At 33.5% G+C, this 21,103-nt stretch overlaps 1 protein-coding gene across 18 annotated transcripts in view; it reads left to right on the top strand.

Annotated features, from left to right (window-relative positions):
- LOC132740372 (spectrin beta chain-like) overlaps window positions 1–21,103 on the top strand; it is an 85,828-nt gene that overhangs the window by 54,564 nt on the left and 10,161 nt on the right. For all 18 annotated transcript variants that reach the window (XM_060728254.1, XM_060728266.1, XM_060728259.1 and 15 more), the window contains 17 exons: window positions 733–905; window positions 2,166–2,256; window positions 3,065–3,211; window positions 3,448–3,711; window positions 6,833–6,963; window positions 8,426–8,612; window positions 13,086–13,286; window positions 13,988–14,196; window positions 15,003–15,207; window positions 15,642–15,905; window positions 16,195–16,305; window positions 16,601–16,845; window positions 17,310–17,448; window positions 18,127–18,211; window positions 18,595–18,686; window positions 18,988–19,092; window positions 19,618–19,730. In XM_060728254.1, the coding sequence (XP_060584237.1) occupies window positions 733–905; window positions 2,166–2,256; window positions 3,065–3,211; window positions 3,448–3,711; window positions 6,833–6,963; window positions 8,426–8,612; window positions 13,086–13,286; window positions 13,988–14,196; window positions 15,003–15,207; window positions 15,642–15,905; window positions 16,195–16,305; window positions 16,601–16,845; window positions 17,310–17,448; window positions 18,127–18,211; window positions 18,595–18,686; window positions 18,988–19,092; window positions 19,618–19,730 (2,762 nt within the window). The remainder of the gene's footprint in view (window positions 1–732; window positions 906–2,165; window positions 2,257–3,064; window positions 3,212–3,447; window positions 3,712–6,832; window positions 6,964–8,425; window positions 8,613–13,085; window positions 13,287–13,987; window positions 14,197–15,002; window positions 15,208–15,641; window positions 15,906–16,194; window positions 16,306–16,600; window positions 16,846–17,309; window positions 17,449–18,126; window positions 18,212–18,594; window positions 18,687–18,987; window positions 19,093–19,617; window positions 19,731–21,103) is intronic.

Below are 21,103 nucleotides of genomic sequence, written 5' to 3' on the forward strand. Positions count from 1 at the left end.
TGTGGACAATAAATTATTACTTTTGTCAAAAGGCAATTCATTTAATTTCAATTTATTATCTACATACATTTTAAAGACTGGATGTTAATAGCCTTTGTGGCTGAATGGATAAGGTTGTTAGCTTCAAACTGCTTGCCCTTTACAGCTGTGGGTTCAAATACTGGCAGAGACTTTGAATCCTTTATTTGTGAGGATGCTTTACAGCTAGATTGCATAATGTTTCTGGTTCTACTTGTGTGCCTGCTTTTGTCTGAATTAATGCACGAAGGGGCACCTGGGCTCTTCCTTCATGCCATATGCTATCACAATGTAGATATTAGTTAAAGAAAAGTTAAGCTTGCTAAAACAGATGATTTGAGGACAAAAGGAAAAGTTACTTTATGTTATATTATTATCTGTAAAGCATTTTGCCAGGTTATATGACAAGCAATAATAGTTGTAATTTCATGTAATCATACAAGGGTTATATAGCAAATATCCATTTATACATAGCCATATTACATGTATCTGTCAAAATGCTTTATAGTGAATTAATAATACTGCACAAGTACTTACTTTGTTTAAAATGAAAAATAATTTATAAATTTGTGCTGCAACATATATAGATAATATTAACATTACAATTGTCCAATGAAAATCGACGTTACAAATGTGCAGTATTATGAAATATTATATTCACCTGTAGGAGAAATAATAAAATAGTAATGATATATATATTTTGACTGTTTTCAGAACACATTAGAAGCAGCAGAAAACTTGATAAAACATCATGAAGCGTTTATTACCACCATGGACGCGAACGATGAGAAGATTAACGCTGTACTTACATTCGCTAACAGACTTATGGAAGACAACCACTATGCTAATGATAAAATACACAAAAAAGCAGAAAATATTAATGAAAGGTAATGGATATTGTTTTACGTACTTAAATATTTATATTTACATGGTCCGGGAATAAAATGCTTCGCTGGTTTATAAATGCTGTATGAATTGTTGCAGAATTGATTGTTAAGATAATAATCATGTAGTTATAAACAGCTCTTCAAAGGAATGAATATATGTTATGATAAGAAAATAATGTTGTGGAATTTCTATAACAAACATGGAATATTAGGATATAAAATTTTTGGCATTAGTTTAATATTGGCAATATTGTGTTGACTCCTATGTTTCACAATAAGTATACATATGGTCACCCAAGTTCAATTACCCTGCAGAACTAAATGCTCGCAGAAGCAATATTTTGATGAGAAAGTACTGAATTTGGTTAATGGTTATCCTGAGTTATGCCACATAATTGTGTATAAAATAATGACAATGGAAACATTAGATGTTGCACAACACAGCAAATTTTAAAATGCTGTAGGCTCGGTCCATGCGAGTCTGTTCATAAAAACCATTGTTATAAACCATGAAAGATGTTTTATATTGAAAAAATCCATGGCAAATCCATGAGAAAGAATAATTTAACATTGAAAAAATCCATGGCAAATCTATGAGAAAGAATATTTTAACATTGAAAAAATAAGTGGTAATTCCATGAGAAAGATAAATTTAACATTGAAAAAATCCATGGTAAATCTATGACAAAGAATAATTTGACATTGAAAAAATCCATGAGAAAGAATAAAGAGAGTTATATGCATGAAATATTATGTTCTTTTTCTGAATAAAAAACGAGTGGCCTTTGTTATTACATAAGTAAAGTACATAAGTGAGGGTTTATATTGATTTTGAACATTTGTGAATGAACTAAGAGTAAGAATTAACTATAATATGAACATTTGTGAATGAACTAGTAATGAACTATAATTTGAACATTTGTGAATGAACTAAGAGAAAGAATGAACTATAATTTGAACATTTGTGAATGAACTAAGAGTAAGAATGAACTATAATTTGAACATTTGTGAATGAACTAAGAGTAAGAATGAACTATAATTTGAACATTTGTGTGTGAACTAAGGGTAAGAATGAACTATAATTTGAACATTAGTAATGAACTATAATTTGAACATAAGTGAATGAACTAAGGGTAAGAATTTACCTACAATTTGAACATTTGTGAATAAACTCTGGGTAAGAATTTAGCTATAATTTGAACATTTGTGAATGAACTAAGTTTAAGAATGAATTGTAATGTATTTGATATTGTATATCAGGAGGAATACAAATAGACAACGTGCAGATGAACAGCTGGAGAGACTTAAGGACCAACTTCTACTCCAACAATTCCTTCAGGAATGTGATGAGGTAAAAATATTATGTCAGCTTGGATTTATTTAACCCTATATGCTGGAACTGAAAATTATGAACCTTTTCCACTGGTATAGAGCCAGGCCCGACTGTATGCCAGTGATGACTTGTCTAGTCTCTATACTATTTGCAAATCAACTTAGAATTTCATCTTGATATCCCCAAATTTGATAATGGTCAGTCCTTAAAATAGAAGCTGGACAAGTCCATTTATGAAATTCAACAGGTTAAGGGTTAAATTGATAAAAAGATTTCTGCTTAAGATTTTAGTCAGTTTTGTATTAAAACTATGCAGCATTTGAATATCTCATCCCAACTCAAATTGGATCAATGATTATTGAAATTCAGTGCAGATTTTGAATGTATAGATTTTGTGTAATTTCTCGTCTGTAATGAGATGAATTATTTATACCACTTCTATTCTGTCCAATATAATTCAAAATTTAACACTACGTTTGACTGATAAATACAGATTTTAATTTATTTGATACAGATATCTAAAACAAATTTTTAAAACCAAGCAGCAACAGTTCTACGCAGTCTAACCAGGCTCTACATTGTTTATGGTGCAATTTTTGTATTTTAATATTAAATGAGCTATTGAGCTAGCTTTGGATGGTTTGATGGTTATTCTCGGGGTACCTGTGCCTGAAAAATGGATTAAGTGGTATGAGAGGTCCCCCCCCCCCCATTAAAGCTGGAAGACACCATATGACCTCTACTGTGCCAGTGTGTCTTAAAGTCAAACAAAATAAATAAGTTTTAAATAGTTTTTCTTACTAATGAATGTTACATAATTATTCAGTTACGAGACTGGTTACATGACAAGATGGCCGATGCCGAGGACGAGACTTACAGAGATGCTAAGAATCTTCACAGTAAATACCTGCGTCATCAAGCATTTGAGAGAGAGATCAATGCTAATAAAGACAGGCTCATGAGATTACAGGAGGTAAAAACTTTAACATCATGGTTTTCATATCAGTTGATAGGTGTAATGTTAAATATTGCCTATGTTACCCAGTTTTGAATCTATATATCCAAATCTCTCTGTCCTAGTATATGTTGTGAATATTTGCAAAGTTTACCAATTTTTAATAACCAATTTCTCATGACAAAGAAAATGAGGGTTTTGTTGATAAGTTTTTAATCTAAGTTAACCAAATTTTTCTTTTCCTTTGATTACAGGCTGGTGAGCAATTGATGGCTGAGAAGCCCGAAACTCGTGAACAGATTGAGCCAATCCTGTCGAGTCTCTCCACCCAGTGGGACGAGCTTGAATGTACGACCACTGCCAAAGCCGACAAACTGTTTGAGAACAAGAGAGCTGTGCTGTATGAACAGAGTTGTGATGATATTGATGGCTGGGTCACGCAGCTAGAGACACAGATCATTCAAGCAGAGTCGGCAAAGGATCTGACCACGGTCAATCTACTCATGAAAAACCAGAATGTAAGAAAACCACTGATACTTGTTGTTGTTGTTATTGCATTTAGCCGATTAGCTCTGTAGTTTGGTAAATGTATAGAAGAACACATGCATATAGAACAGATATTGGTGGTTTGAATTCTGAAACTTATACCAATCCCCATTTTCAAAAGCTACACTGTTATATTAGGTTAATATGGTCGTGCCTGAAAAAATGCATGGAAGAGCTCCTGAGGTCTTCCTCTAGCAGTAAAGCTGGAGTGTTGGCGTATGACCTATAATGTGTCGCTGTGACGTCAAACATTACAAACAAATTGGGTTAATAGAGAAACAAACACGTCTGACATCATAGTAAGTTTGAGAGCTAATTTTTGTGATCGCTTTTCGTCCGGCGTCCGTCCGTAAACTTTTACTTTAAATGACATCTCCTCATAAACCACTAAGCCAATTTCATCCAAACTTCACAGGAATGTTCCTTTGGTGGTCACCTTAAAAAATTGTTCAAAGAATTTAATTCCATGCAGAACTCTGGTTGCCATGGCAACCGAAAGAAAAAACTTTAAAAATCTTCTTTTAAAAAACCATAAGAGCTAGAGCTTAGCTATTTGGCATGAAACATCTTCTAGTGAGTGTCTACCAAGTTTGTTCAAATAAAAGCCCTGGGGTCAAAATTGGCCCCGCCCCAGGGGGTCATTGATTTTCCTTATATGCATATAGTAAAAACTTAAAAAATCTTCTTTTAAAGAACCCAAAGAGCTAGAGCTAAGATATTTAACATGAAACATCTTCTAATAAGTGTCTACAAAGTTTGTTCAAATAAAAGCCCTGGGGTCAAAATTGGCCCCGCCCCGGGGGGTCATTGATTTTCCCTATATGCATATAGTAAAAACTTAAAAAATCTTCTTTTAAAGAACTCAAAGAGCTATGGCTAAGATATTGAGCATCAAACATGTTCTAATAGGTGTCTACCAAGTTTGTTCAAATAAAATCCCTGGGGTCAAAATTGGCCCCGCCCCAGGGGGTCATTGATTTTCCCTATATGCATATAGTAAAAACTTAAAAAATCTTCTTTTAAAGAACCAAAAGAGTTAGAGCTAAGATATTTAGCATGAAACATGTTCTAATAAGTGTCTATCAAGTTTGTTCAAATAAAAGCCCTGGGGTCAAAATTGGCCCCGCTTCGGGGGGGTCATTGATTTTCCCTATATGCATATAGTAAAAACTTAAAAAATCTTCTTTTAAAGAACTCAAAGAGCTATGGCTAAGATATTTAGCATCAAACATGTTCTAATAGGTGTCTACCAAGTTTGTTCAAATAAAAGCCCTGGGGTCAAAATTGGCACCGCCCCGGGGGTCATTGATTTTCCTTATATGTGTATAGCAAAAACATTAAAAAATCTTCTTTGAAAAAACCCAAATAGCTAGAGTTAAGATATTAAGCATGAAACATCTTTTAGTGAGTGTCTACAAAGTTTGTTCAAATAAAAGACCTGGGGTCAAAATTGGCCCCGCCCAGGGTGTCATTGATTTTCTTTATATGTGTATAGCAAAAACTTAAAATCTTCTTTGAAAAAACCCAAATAGCTAGAGTTTAGATATTAAGCATGAAACATCTTCTTGTAAGTGTCTACAAAGTTTGTTCAAATTAAAGCCCTGGGGTCAAAACTGGCCCGGCCCCAGGGGTGTCATTGTTTTTAACTATATGTGTATAGTAAAAACTTTAAAAAATTCTTTTAAAAAGCCCAATGAGCTAGAGCTTAGATGTTTAGCATGAAACATCTTCTTATGGGTGTCTACCAAGTTTGTGCAAATAAAAGCCCTTGGGTTAAATTGGCAACGCAACATTGGGGGGGGGGGGGGGGGGGGGCTATATACAGGTGAGCGACCTCAGGGCCATCATGGCCCTCTTGTTTATTATCATCCTGTTTTGATCCTATCAGGCCTTTACTAGGATGACTTTCAAAGCATGATATTATAATGATGTTTTATCTTTAGCCTTGTGTTCTGAAGTGACTGTAAATTTGTCATATATAGTAATATAGACATTTTCTGAAAAGGTGATTATGGCTATAAATATAAGAAAGCCATTTTGTTTCTATCACATGGACTGTTTCAATAATATGAATTTAATAAAAACAGTTTCACTTTCTTTAGATTGTTATTACTTTGAGAGAGATTTATTAAATGCAAAAGTAACTGGCTAAAGCTGCCTGAGTTTTGAAATATTAAGGACTTATACGAAGTATATTGAAAAACAAATGTTCAAGGAATAATTTGTAGGATAGGAAATTAGGAGAAAAAATACTTTATTGTATTATATGTGTATTGAACTGTTTAACATTTTCAGTTGCGGATTAACACTATAAATTCAGTATGTCACGAGGTTTCACTTTGTGTGACTTTCATTGTGTATTGCGATACATTTTTTTTGGATGTATTAAATAATAAAAAAGAAATAGAGTAACCAGAGACTCTTTGTCACAAAATGTTTTTTTTTTTACTCTTTGGTGATGGTAGAGTGACGTGATACTACAATTCACATCCAAAAATGTTGTAGAACTGAAGTGCTGTTCAAACAATCAGAAATCTGTGATTTGCTGTATATATCACTGCTGAATTTTTTTGTTCTGGATTTATTGTAGATGCTAGCGTACCTTTTTTCTCTCTTAAAAATAACAAATTTTTTCTAATCTTTGATATAACAAGCTTCATAGTCTTTTCTTGGAAGGAATTATTTTTGTATATGATCTATTTCTCTACTGTGGATTTTTTATTGTCTGTTGAGAAATTTAATTGCCTTAAACAAAATAGAATTTAGTATTTTATAGGAAGAATAATGCTTACTTTTTAATCAGGATAATTCTTTTGTGACTTTAATGCCATCTTAGTCTATAGGTAGATTTTTGTTGTTAATAAATTTCCTAGATAAATTTCAAGGGAAACTTCAAATTGAAAAATATCAATGAAGAATAGAACCTCAATAGTAGTATTTGCTTTTTGTTTAGAGTGATATGAAAAAGGAATGTTTGAAGGTACATTAAAAATCACATTGGTTAAACTGACAAAGTCTTTCAAATAATGATATATTTAATTGTCTTTCATGTTAACGAGTTAAAAGCATTGTTGTACTGTTTCATGCCTACAGCAATTAGAAAACCAGATGAAGTTGAAGGAACAACAAGTAAAGGAACTTGATGAACAGATGGTGCATGTGAAGAAGATTGAACCAGAAAAAGAGTCCATCATTGAGGCTAGGAAAGCAGCTGTTGCTGAAAGGTAAAACAACACTCTTATAAAATAAAATGATTGAAATTTGGGTTCAAACCCTGTCCATACATGTGAACTTTTTCTGGTGCCAAGTAGGGAGATTTGACCCTAAAAGTAGGTAGATTGAGTCTGTTGGGAGGGAGATTTTTGGAAACCGGACTTTTTGCGTACAGGAAGGTCTTAACACACAATTATTAAAAGCATTAACTACAAGTTCTTTAAAAACATTTTATTTTGCATGATAACTAATTAACAACCCAATTTTATCATTAAAAAACTTTCTTTATAAAACATACATGTTTTTTTTCCACTGCACTTGTGTTTTGATGTTTATGTAATTTACTCAACTTTCACTTACACACTTTACACAATAAGAACTGTCTTTATCTGTCATACATGTTTTTTAACTTCACTGTACACAAGTGTTGGCTAAATGGCATACACAGCCCATATCAGACACATCAGGTTGCTTCTCACGAATACGAGATAGGACAGATGTGACGGCCAACCATGACACTAGCGTTGTCAGACCCATACCCAATGCATTGCTTCCATGGTATATTCTGATCCCTGAAACAGAAAAAAATATCAATTATCATACCTAATATATTATTCATCATTTCATAATTTAAAACAGTTTAAATTGATCCTTCCAATAAAATGTAAATCATAGCCTTACAGAATATTACATTTTGTAGACACCTGTCGTGGATGAGTGTTAATCCCCATGACAATTTTCATTCAAAATAACATAATTGGCATTAATTGACAGTGTATTTGTTTAACAATAAACGGTACTCACCAGATTTTAGTCTCACTCGCATGTGCCTAATTACTGTTATCAGCAATTATAAAACGAATCGATATCGGTAAACCAGTCAATAAATGTTTACCCGAAACGCTTGTGTTGTATAATTTTTATTGCTTTTGAAGTGAAATATCGGTAGTTTGTAAACCCCGAGCGGTAGGGGGGTCTTAGTTGGCCAAAATCGGTAGTCTACCGCCCAAATCGGTAGGGTTCACATGTATGACCCTGTCAGGGGCAAGGTGTGTTTCCTTAAGCAAGAAACTTTACATTCTTTGCTTGGTACTGTTTGGTGAACAGATTTGAGAGTGTTCAATAAGCTTAAAGCTTCCAATGCAAGCAAACAGAAATAAATTTTTATAAACTAAATGGAAAATGATTAGCATTTGCCACCAGTAAAATCAGGCCGGCCTGAACATTGGTGCTGTCTGACCAGGCTCCACATTGTTAGTTTAATACTCAGAATTTATTTTACTTTGTGTTGTTAGTTTTGTAACAAATCTTAGCTTCATTGAAAAAGGAATGCTTAAAAGGAATAATAATTTAAAATTTCTAAAGATGGATTTTGAACAGTTTTTCACCAACTAAACCTGCATATTAGACCTAAATCAATTATGCAACTGAATAATGCTTTGTATATCTAGAGTTATTTTTCCTTGTTCATAGGTTTGCTAAGATCCAAGAACCGTTGGTGAAGAGACGTGAACAATTAGAGAAGGTGAAATTTATCCACCAGTTTGTTCGTGATGTGGAAGATGAGAAGTTGTGGATTGAGGAGAAGATGCCACAAGCAACATCTAAAGACTTTGGAAATAGTCTCCTCACTGTACAACTGCTGGAGAAAAAGAACCAGGTTGGTGTGGAAGTTGTTATTGTTATGATATTAAATATGAAATTTAATGTTGTAAACAAATTTTAGTAATTTATTTTGCAATAGATTCAGTATAATTTAATAAGTTTAGCAGATACTTTATTTCTTGTTTTGTCAAAGGTGTATATTTCTTATTTCCTGATAGCTCAATGATTTAATGAACAAAGGTACAATTTTTATCTACTGATATATCCCCTCTTTTAATTTTATCATTATTTAAAAAGAAACTAGGGAAATTGCAGATTAATATATAAGAGCAAACTGATTAGTATAACATTTGTAAATTGTGTAAAAAAAAGTTCTTATTTTTGCTTCCGAAGAACTAGAAATGTGCATGTTGAATATATTTATTTCTTTTTATTGCTTGATATTTTTCTTTGTTTATATTTAAGAAATTCAAAATGCAAGAGATTTGTAAAAATTCAGAATATTATATTTGTCTATGCATCCAGAGTGTTTTAGTTCGTTTTAATTAACTGTTAATAAGAGATTATGTAACTGTTTGTTCTAGAATCAAATACAGGTATTGTATATTGCAGTGTCAGCAGTCTTGACTTTATCAGCTATTATTATTCTCACACTCTTTATGTACAGGACTATTACCAGAGCTAACAAGTCATCCTCATCCCAAACCATTTTTGTTCAGTCATATTGTCAAGACATTTCATTCCATCGTAAAATCAAACCAGTTCTTTTATCAAACTGTCTGACCATTTCTTTTAATGATACAGTCAACCATATCTGTTTATGGTAAAATCAGATTATTTCTTTCCATCATAAATTTTAACCATTTTCTATCATATAATCAAACCATTTCTTTTTATCATACTGTCAAACCATTTCTTTCCGTCACCCAGGCAAACCATTTCCTTTCTTTCCATCACCCAGGCAATCCCACCCAGGCAAATCCATTTCTTTTCATCACCAAGGCAAACCATTCCCTTCCTTTTCATCACCCAGGCAAACCAATTTCTTCCTTTCCATCACTCAGGCAAACTATTTCTTTCCATTACCCAGGCAATCATTCCTTTCCATCACCCAGGCAAACATTTTTTTTCCAATACCCATGCAGACAAACTATTTCTTTCCATCACTCAGGCAAAGTATTTCTTTCAATCTACCAGGCTAACCATTTCAATCAAACCATTTCTTTCCATTACCCAGGTACACTATTTCTTTCCACCATCCAGACATTTTTTTCCCTCATCCAGGCAAACTATTTGTCATCAAGGCAAACCTTTTCTTTACATCATCCAGGCAAACCTTTTCTTTACATCATCCAGGCAAACCATTTCATTTAATCACCCAACCATTTCTTCCATCACCCAGGCAAATCATTTCCATGTATCATACAACCAAATGATTTCATTTCATTGTACAAGTTTATCATGCAGTCTGTCTAGTGTTTTATCAGTTCTGTTTTGTTGTGTTTGATGAGACAAAAGGGAGCTTTTGGAAAGGTTTGTCTGTTTTAATGTGAAGTGAAATTATGCTTTCTGTACAGAAGGGTAGAAGACACATTTATACCATACACATGCATTTAAAACTAAAGGTTTCACTCAACGTTATTTAAATGTTATCCAAGGGAAGTTTTCCTTCTACAATTTTTGCCAATGATTGAAACTTTTTATTAATGTAAATAATCATTGTTTTAATCCTCATAATCATCATTATCATCATCACTCTTATCATCATTATCATTACCATCACTGTCATCATTGTCATCATCATCATTGTCATCATTATCTTTACCATCATCATTATTAGCATCATCATCATTAATAAACATTATCATCATCATTATCATCATCTTTATTATCATCATCTTCATTATCATTATCTTTATTATCATCATCAGCATTATCATCATCATCGTTATCATCATCAGCAGCATTCATGCCTTGCACTAACTACCCATGCAGTACTATTGCAAACTATATATCGAATACTAGTATAACAAAAACATACAAAAATAAATATAGTGGGAAAGTACCATAATATTTAATTGTATATAGATATAAAGGTCAGAGACAATTAACACTTCATCCGGCTTTTTTCAAGGCTTTTAATAACAGGTGCCTGTTTACAATATATATGTGAGATTTATTTTAAAGGTGGTACTAAGTTATAGAATAGAGAAACTAATTTACAAATAAAGCCATTACCCTTTTACCTTATAGCTCTAGAATAAAGTATTACATGTATATATAATATATGCTATGTTAAATATACAAAAGAAATGTAAATTGGTGAAGCAATTATTATGACTTGATGTAGATTTATAATGCAATACAGCATGCATGGTAAGGGATAATCTTTTGGTCAATATTTATACAGTGTTGACAAAATTTTATCAGAAAATGATGAAAATATTTGAAATAAATTACGAGTAACATTAGTCTTTATAATTGAAAATATTCATTAGATGTACCGCTCTGTCTTCCAATATTATTTTGACTATTTTTATTTGTTTTTATTTTTCTTTTATATATAAAGAAAAGAGTTTGTACTAAAAAATAAGAGTGCATGTTTTGAGCATGTTGACTTTTTAGCTCACCTGTCACAAAGTGACAGGGTGAGCTTTTGTGATCGCTTTTCGTCCGGCGTCCGTCCGTCCGTCCGTCCGTCCGTCGTCCGTCCGTAAACTTTTGCTTTAAATGACATCTCCTCATAAACCACTGAGCCAATTTCATCCAAACTTCACAGGAATGTTCCTTTGGTGGTCACCTTTAAAAATTGTTCAAAGAATTTAATTCCATGCAGAACTCTGGTTGCCATGGCAACCGAAAGAAAAATCTTTAAATATCTTCTTTTAAACAACCCTAAGAGCTAGAGCTTAGATATTTGGCATGAAACATCTTCTAGTGAGTGTCTACCAAGTTTGTTCAAATAAAAGCCCTGGGGTCAAAATTGGCCCCGCCCCAGGGGGGGTCATTGATTTTCCCTATATGCATATAGTAAAAACTTAAAAAATCTTCTTTTAAAGAACCCAAAGAGCTAGAGCTAAGATATTTGGCATGAAACATCTTCTAGTGAGTGTCTACCAAGTTTGTTCAAATAAAAGCCCTGGGGTCAAAATTGGCCCCGCCCCGGGGGGTCATTGATTTTCCCTATATGCATATAGTAAAAACTTAAAAAATCTTCTTTTAAAGAACCATAAGAGCTAGAGCTAAGATATTTGGCATGAAACATCTTCTAGTGAATGTCTACCAAGTTTGTTGAAATAAAAGCCCTGGGGTCAAAATTGGCCCCGCCCCAGGGGGTCATTGATTTTCCCTATATGCATATAGTAAAAACTTAAAAAATCTTCTTTTAAAGAACCCAAAGAGCTAGAGCTAAGATATTAAGCATGAAACATCTTCTAGTGAGTGTCTACCAAGTTTGTTCAAATAAAAGCCCTGGGGTCAAAATTGGCCCCGCCCCGGGGGGTCATTGATTTTCCCTATATGCATATAGTAAAAACTTAAAAAATCTTCTTTTAAAGAACCATAAGAGCTAGAGCTTAGATATTTGGCATGAAACGTCTTCTAGTGAATGTCTACCAAGTTTGTTCAAATAAAAGCCCTGGGGTCAAAATTGACCCCGCCCCAGGGGGTCAAAGATTTTCCCTATATGCATATAGTAAAAACTTAAAAAAAATCTTCTTTTAAAGAACCCAAAGAGCTAGAGCTAAGATATTTAACATGAAACATCTTCTAATGAGTGTCTACCAAGTTTGTTCAAATAAAAGCCCTGGGGTCAAAATTGGCCCCGCCCCAGGGGGTCATTGATTTTCCCTATATGCATATAGTAAAAACTTTAAAAAAATCTTCTTTTAAAGAACTCAAAGAGCTAGAGCTAAGATATTTAGCATGAAACATGTTCTAATGGGTGTCTACCAAGTATGTTCAAATAAAAGCCCTGGGGTCAAAACTGGCCCCGCCCGGGGGGGGGGGGTCATTGATTTTCTTTATATGTGTATAGCAAAAACTTAAAAATCTTTTTTAAAAAAACCCAAATAGCTAGAGTTTAGATATTAAGCATGAGACATCTTTAAGTAAATATCTACAAAGTTTGTTCAAATAAAAGCCTGGGGGGTCAAAACTGGCCCCTGCCCCAGGGGTGTCATTGTTTTTAACTATATGTGTATAGTAAAAACTTTAAAAATCTTCTTTTAAAAAACCCAATGAGCTAGAACTTAGATGTTTAGCATGAAACATCTTCTTATGGGTGTCTACCAAGTCTGTTCAAATAAACAAATAAAAGCCCTTGGGTAAAAATTGGCCGGGGGGGGGGGGGGGGGGGGGGGGGGGGGGGGGGGGGCTATATACAGGTGAGCGACCTCAGGGCCATCATGGCCCTCTTGTTGTTTTACTTTTGCATGATTCACTTTTGGTGATATTTTGATTTAATTTCTTTATAGTTTTGTAAGATCATGTAGACTGGAAATAAAACCGATCCTATTTTGTGTTACAGTCTTTACAGACGGAAATAGACAACCATGAACCAAGGATTAGCTCCCTTGTTGAGACTGGTGAGAACCTGATCAGCGAGGGTCATCCACAGTCGGAAGAGTTCAGGGCCCTGATTGATGATCTTATCAACAGGTGGCAGGCATTGAAAGATGCCCTCGAACAGAGGAAAGAAAGATTACAACTCTCAGACACTGCCCAACAGGTTTGTTCTTTTATTCTGGTCTCGTAAATGTTGGTTTATCGTGATTATTATACCTCATGTTTGAATATACAAAGTGTAATGGGTTTTATGTATTTAAATATCAGAAAATTGAATGTGAGCAAGCTTTTGATGTAACAGTTTACATAAAATAAGTGTATAGACTTTTTGCCCCAAGCATATTGTCCACAATACCTTCTAAGATAATCTATAGGTATTAACATTTGTATATGGATACTATAATTTCTGAAACACTGCCTTAACAAAGTTTTGGTTCAAAATGACTGTATTATCAGTGTAGTCATTTTACCTCAACACATTTTCATGCCAAGTTATGAGTCTTTATGACTTGTAGTTTCATTTTTGCAATACAGGCTGGGAAAGTCCTTGAATTACATATGACTACCCATATAAAGTGGAAATCTTGACCACAAAACATATCAAGATGAATATTTAAAAGAGATTTTAATCACTGGCAATTCATGTACATGATCAAACTGTATAACAGAATGTTATGGTTCTAGTCTTTAGTCTACTTGTGCCAAAAATAATGCACAGATGGACACCTGGGGTTCTGCCTCAACCAATAAGGCTGAAATGCAGCAATGGCATTTACTGGGTTGTTGTGACTTAAAAACTAAGAAAGAAATGAATAAAAAAAAAGAGAGAATAACTTTTACAAGTAAATCACTTATCTATTACAGTACTATTATGATGCGTCGGAGGCAGAGGCATGGATGAGTGAACAAGAGTTGTACATGATGGGCGAGGAGAGAGCTAAGGATGAGATCGGAGCCCAGAACATGATGAAGAAACACCAGGCACTTGAATATGTAGTAGAGGACTATGCTAATGTTGTAAGACAGCTGGGAGAACAGAGTAGAGCTCTTATTAACCAAGATCATCCAGAGAGGTAAGTAACTGTTACAGTTTGGTAAAAAAAAGTTGTAAACTTAGTTCAAATTTGATTTCAGTAACCTGGATGAATAGTTTTTTATCACATACTGGTGCCACTTTTGCAACTCTGGTATTGCACGACTGTGCATATATTTTGACGTGACGACATCATTTGATGTATACAAGCATAGTGTAAAGACGTGCTAAATGTTAGCTTTATACTATTAGTGTTGATGAAAAAAATGTTTCTTTTTCACTTTAAACAGTCTTTACTTTGGGTATGTGATAAATAGAATATTATATTTGTGTAGGTTCATTAATGGATTTAATTGAATTCATTGAATGAAATAAATTATGCTCGCCATAACAACTTGTTCAATAAATTTAGTATTGAACTTACACTCATTCAATATCCTCTATATCCTTGTAATATATTTTGTAAATTCTGCCAATAAAAGCTAGTAAATCAATACAAATGAAATGAGAATGTGCATGCATTAAATAATAAACTTTAAAAATCATCACAAACAGAAGGTATTATACATTGATGAAAGTTTTAGGATTATTCCTGAAGTCAAGAATTTCAGACTTAATTCGCTGTGAAAAGATATCAATGAAAAGAACAAATTTCAAAAAAGTTTTTATAATACAACTTTCACCTTTAAACATTGCTAAAAAGTTTATGTCAGTCCAAGTCAGTACTGTTCTAGTATTTAAAAGACTGTTATTGCATTATGAGTATATTGTGTAGTATTGAATATACATGAACATATTTAATAATGTAACTTATTTTTAATTCATATATGTTTACAATATTTTCAGTGATCAGATTGCAGTAAGACAGTCACAGGTTGACAAATTGTACGCAGGTTTGAAGGATCTCGCCCAGGAGCGTCGCAGCAAACTGGAAGAGGTTCTCAAACTGTACATGCTGAGTCACGAGATCGAGGATCTCATGCAATGGATCGCAGAGAGGGAAATTGTAGCCAGCTCACATGAACTTGGACATGATTTCGAACATGTTACTGTAAGTGTTTATAGGTGTTTTAATTTTATGAAAAAAAAATTTTGTTTTCTTTATTAAACTAAATTAGAACAGTTATTGTAAGTGTTTATCGGAGGTCTGTGTTTACATGCATTCATTTCCACTTTTATGAAAGTTACTGTAAGTGTTTACTGGAGTTCAGTGTTTACAGGTGTTCAGTTTTACTTTTATGAAATAATTATTTTGTTGTCCTTATTAAACAGAATTTTGTTTTAGTAGATTAGTTATTATTTTTATACAAAACATTCGACAGCATAGAATTATAAGTTTACAAATAAAGTCTTTAGTAATCTGGTTTGATATTACTTGAACATTGAAAAGTATAATACAAGTATTAAAATAAAAGGCTACTTATTATCAACAATTCATTCTTTCTTAACACTGTATGACAGATTAACTTTTTGTTTATTTTACAGTTACTTAAGGAAAGATTCCAAGAATTTTCGCGAGACACAATATCGATAGGAACCGAGCGAGTGGCAGCAGCCAATCAGACTTGTGATAATCTGATAGCCCTAGAGCACTCCGACTCTGCCACGATCGCTGAATGGAAAGACACGCTGAATGAACGATGGGAGGACCTTCTTGAGTTGATTGAGACTAGACAACAAGAACTACAGGCTTCTTGGGAACGTCACAAGTTCTTCAGCGATTGTAAAGAAACTCTAGAAATCATATATGTAAGTATTCCTTTATTTTTGTATGGTTACTAAACATAATTGAAAATATATTTGGTGTAAGATGAATATTATTGTGTATATAAAACTGAATATTCATTTGGCGTAAGATGATATTATTAACCTAGAGATGATATATAAGCTCTAGTATAGTAATAAGTTTCAGTGAAATATGTATATGACACAAACATTTTATGCTGTTTTACTTTTTTATCCCAACATTGTAGTTTTTGTGATAACTATGTTAAGATAATTAGGTATGACCTTCTATAAAGTTAATCTTACATTGCAGGAAAAGCAAAATTATATCCCAGAAGAGCTTGGCAGAGATGCACAAAGTGTGGCTGCCTTACAAAGAAAACATGCCAACTTTGAACAAGATCTGGTCACTCTTGACTCACAGGTATGTTGCCTCCTCTTCCTTAAAATGATCTTTTTTTGTTTGTAAATTTTACTGTGCTTTGATTAGCAACTAACTAGGGTCATTGAATTTAGTGTAAAACAAGTTTTTCACCTATATTATCCAGTCATGACTGAAATAATGCAAGAAGGTAAACCAAGAATTTTCATTTACTGGTGAAAGCTTGAAAGTTACCTGAACAGTCTCGCTGTTACTTTGAAAACAATAAAGTTAAAATGAGTAGTATTTAATGATAAGGATCCAGTTCCCAGCATATCAGTTTATTTTAATTTCACAGGTTCAAGCAATACAAGAGGAGTCTGCTCGGTTACAATGTGGTTACGCTGGCGACAAGGCACGGGAGATCCACGATCAGGAGCAAGAAGTGCTGGACGCATGGAGAAACCTACACAAGATGGTTGAAACACGAAGAATGAAACTTGCTAACGCTAGTGACCTTTACAGATTCTTTAACATGGTCAGAGATCTACTACTCTGGATGGATGATATCATACGACAGATGAACACACAAGAAAAGCCGAGGTACAATCTTGTTTCTTTATTATTTCATCTTTTTTTATGAAAAATTTAAATAAATAAGTTTACATTCCCTCTATCTCAGAATTTGCTGTTTGTGTTAGATACATAGTATTCTGATGTGTGGTTTAATTGGTGGTCTTTTCTTGATAGATCTTAAAAGATTGCCTGTCTTTAAATGCACTGGTAATTAGGTTTTCAGAGAGATATACTTATATAAATAAAACTGTTTTTGTCTTTTCTAGTATATTGTAACTCAGAAATTAACATTTTTATCCTTACATCATTAGTTTACTTACTGTTATGATATATAAGTTTTATATTTTACAGTAAGAATGCTTTAAAAGTGTTAATAAAGCTATAAGAATGCTTAAAAACATGTTTAATAGTTCTAATTAAAATTGCTTTAAGAAACGATTGAGAAGACCTCCTGTGTGTGAAGTTTTCACAATATATCTTGGCTTTTACAGAGATGTGTCTGGTGTTGAGCTATTAATGAACAACCATCAGAGTTTGAAGGCAGAGGTTGATGCAAGAGAAGAGAATTTCACTATCTGCATAAACCTTGGCAAAGATTTACTTGATAGAAAACATTATAGATCTGATGAGGTATGTACACTGCTGAAGATGTTGAAATTGAGCCACGTCATGGCAAACCAAACTTAGTGCATTTGCGACCAGCATGTATCCAGACCAGCCTGCCCATCCGCGCCATCTGATCAGGATCCATGCTGTCTGCTATCAGTTTCTCTACTTGTAAAAGGGCTTGTAAGCAAACAGCATGGATCCTGATCAGAGGTATCCGCGCAGGCTGGTCTGGATCCATGCTGGTCGCAAATGCATTATGTTGGTTTTGTCATGGCGCGGCTCAAGTGCCTTTTTCTTGCCAATCTGATACTGTGATAACTGTATTCTCCTTTCTTTGAGCTTAACCTTAATCCTGCTGATTTTGTATAATTGACTAAACCTGGAACAGTCCATTAGTACCGGAAGTGGAGAGTAGTGGTGTAGTTCAGTATCAACGTCTGTGGTTTATGCCTTACAATGGTTAAATATTATTGTATTGTCAATGAGTAATGTTCTGGAGTGGTGAAGGAGGGGATACATGAAAAATGGTTTTGCTACTGATTAAATCAAAAATAAGTCTCTATAAAAACATAAAATAAACTTAAAGAATTTGTGATCAGTTTATAACTTAATTCATTTATAACTTAATTCATGTCATAATTGTATTTCTGTACCTGTTCAATACATTTTCTCCATATGATGATTGTGTTATGATTTCAGGTTAGAGAAAAATTAATAGATGTAACAAAGAAACGACAGGGTATGGTAGATCAATGGGAAACAAGATGGGAATATTTACAATTAAGTAAGTCATACTTTACACTTACCTTTGATTATAGTAGAAATAAGTATAGAAAATAGATTGTATGTTAGGGACGTATATTGCTGAATGATGTAGGTAACAGATATTGAATCAAGTGTTTCTCACTGCTGTCAGTTTCATGTGTAACAATGATAACTTCTTTAATAGATTCCACATTTCATTTATGTTATGACACATTATTTGTACAATAAATGAAGGAATGACTTATGTATATTAATTTCCAAGACAGAAGCAATTTTGTTTTAGTCATTGCATTGTTCTGTTTCAGATAGTGATTTATTTTGTTATTTTCAATTAAATGAAAAAAGTCGATAAAGGTGTACATGGAAATTTTTCCTAACATTTCTCTATGTTTATATTTACAGTATTAGAAGTATACCAGTTTGCTAGGGATGCTGCTGTGGCAGAAGCCTGGTTGATAGCACAAGAACCATACCTAATGAACCAAGAATTAGGGGTAACTTTTCAATTTTGTATTAAATTTGATTAAAATTTTTATTCCAAAGTGTTTAACCTATCCTTGATCTACTTTAACACAAGAACTAGCACACATGATCTATTTGATCAGAACTGACTTTTAGAGCACTGCAAATAACCTTCATAGAATGTGATTTTTAGTACTTTAAAAGAAGTAATCATTAAATTCAGTCATAAAATTTAATCATAAAAAAGTGTATGAAGAGTTTCAAGCCTCCTTATTTTAGCCAATATGTTGCTTGGTTACGAAGGTTACAAATATTGTGTTGTCATATTTACAGGACACATTAGATGCTGTAGAAAACTTGTTGAAGAAACACGAAGCATTTGAAAAATCTGCAGCCACACAAGAAGAAAGATTTGCTGCACTAGAAAAATTAACAACGGTAAGTACAAACTTCCTACTAACTTTTTGATGCTAATAGGGATTCAAGAATTTTTATGCTCCAGACTTAATGATGGATTGTTTTAGTTGGAGTTATTTTGTTAATGTAAGCATTAATCACTTACAAATTTAAAGCTTGAATAGTTTGAAAGTCAAAATAGCGGATGAGAAATGCTGAAATTCATTATTGTAGAAAGCAAAAACGTACAGGTAGGAGTTTTTATGTGAAAGTCATGAATATTAATTTTCATTTCTATGAAGTCCTCAGACTTAGCTCTGAATTGATAGGTAGGGCATTGAATTTGTAATCTAGGAGTCCCTGGTTTAATCCTTAAGGAAGGTGAAAATTTTCCATGACAATTGAGTCTAATGGTCAATTGTCACTCGCATAAAATTCAGAAATCGTGAAGGATTATAGTTGGTCAGTTGTGGAGAAATCGGCAATTAACTGGTTAGTTATCCAGGAAAGTTAGAAAAAAATATGGTAAGATCAGCTTAAAACAAAACAAACTAACTATGTTTACAGTTTGAGATGAAGGAAAGAAAGAAGGCGGAAGAGGAAAGCCCAGAAGATGTGTTAAGAGCAAAGGAAGAAAAATTACAGCGTTTAATAGCTGAATTCTTACCCCCAGAGGAACCGTAAGTCTTGTGTTTCTTTCTAAATAAAATGTTTTAGACATATTCTGCGTTACATTTATCTTTATTGAAGTCTGTAAGAGAAGTCTTTGTTATTGAATTATTTTGATATTAATCATGTTGGTTGATTAATTTGACTGTATTTTAATGTGTCTTGCCTCGTTCATGCCTGAAATAATGAATGGAAGGTCTTCCTCCACCAGTAAAGCTGTAAAGTTGCCATATGACCTATACTGTGTTGGTGTGACATAAAACACAAACACACAAACTAAGAGAAGCCTTTATTATTGAATGATTTATTGTCACATTGCTTGAATAATTTGATAGTATTTTAATGTGTCTGCCTTAAGTTTGTTCTACTTGTATAGATAGGATTATAATTTAATGACAGTCAGATGTATAGGAATGAAAATGTTCACATTCTTTGCTACTTGAATTATTATTATGCCCCCACTTCAAAGAAGAGGGGGTATATTGCTTTGCATTTGTCGGTCCGTAGACCAAATGGTTTCCGAGTGATAACTAAAGAACGCCTAGGCCTAGGAACTTCAAACTTGGTATGGTGATTGGTCATGACCAGTAGATGACCCCTATTGATTTTGGGGTCAAAGGTCAAGGTCACATGGACCTTGTAGGTAAAAACGGTTTCTGATCAATAACTAAAGAACGCTTAGGCCTAGGAACTTCAAACTTGGTATGGTGATTGGTCATGACCAGCAGATGACCCCTATTGTTTTTGGGGTCAAAGGTCAAGGTCACATTGACCTTGTAGGTGAAAACGGTTTCCGATCAATAACTTGAGAATGCTTAGGCCTTGAAACTTCAAACTTGGTATGATGATTGGTCATGACCAGCAGATGACCCCTATTGTTTTTGGGGTCAAAGGTCACATTGACCTTGTAAGTGAAAACGGTTTCCAATCAATAACTATCAACGCTTAGGCCTAGAAACTTCAAACTTGGTATGATGATTGGTCATGACCAGTAGATGACCCCTATTGATTTTGGGGTCAAGGGGTCAATGTCAAATTGACCTTGTACTTAATGATGGTTTCTGACCAATAACTCAACAACTCAAGTTGCCTTGGTTGATATTTTTATATTAAACTAAAAATGCTTTTGGTATACACATTTGAAGGTCTTATGTAATTTAACAACTTGGCTGTCATTAATGAGGCCTACATGATTTATAAAATTTATGCATATATTTTTTTGTAAGATTTGTAATAACTTAAATTGCTGCACTAAACTTATGGGGTCACAATAATTATTACCTTGTGACTAGTCATGACCAGTAGATACTAGATAACCCTTATTAATTGTTTGTTCACTGGGTCAGAAGTCATGCATAATAACCTGATCACATGACTAATTGGC

The sequence above is a fragment of the Ruditapes philippinarum genome, unplaced genomic scaffold (assembly GCF_026571515.1).
Source record: "Ruditapes philippinarum isolate M1 unplaced genomic scaffold, ASM2657151v2 ctg3368_1_1_1_1, whole genome shotgun sequence".
Classification (NCBI taxonomy): Eukaryota; Metazoa; Mollusca; class Bivalvia; order Venerida; family Veneridae; genus Ruditapes; species Ruditapes philippinarum.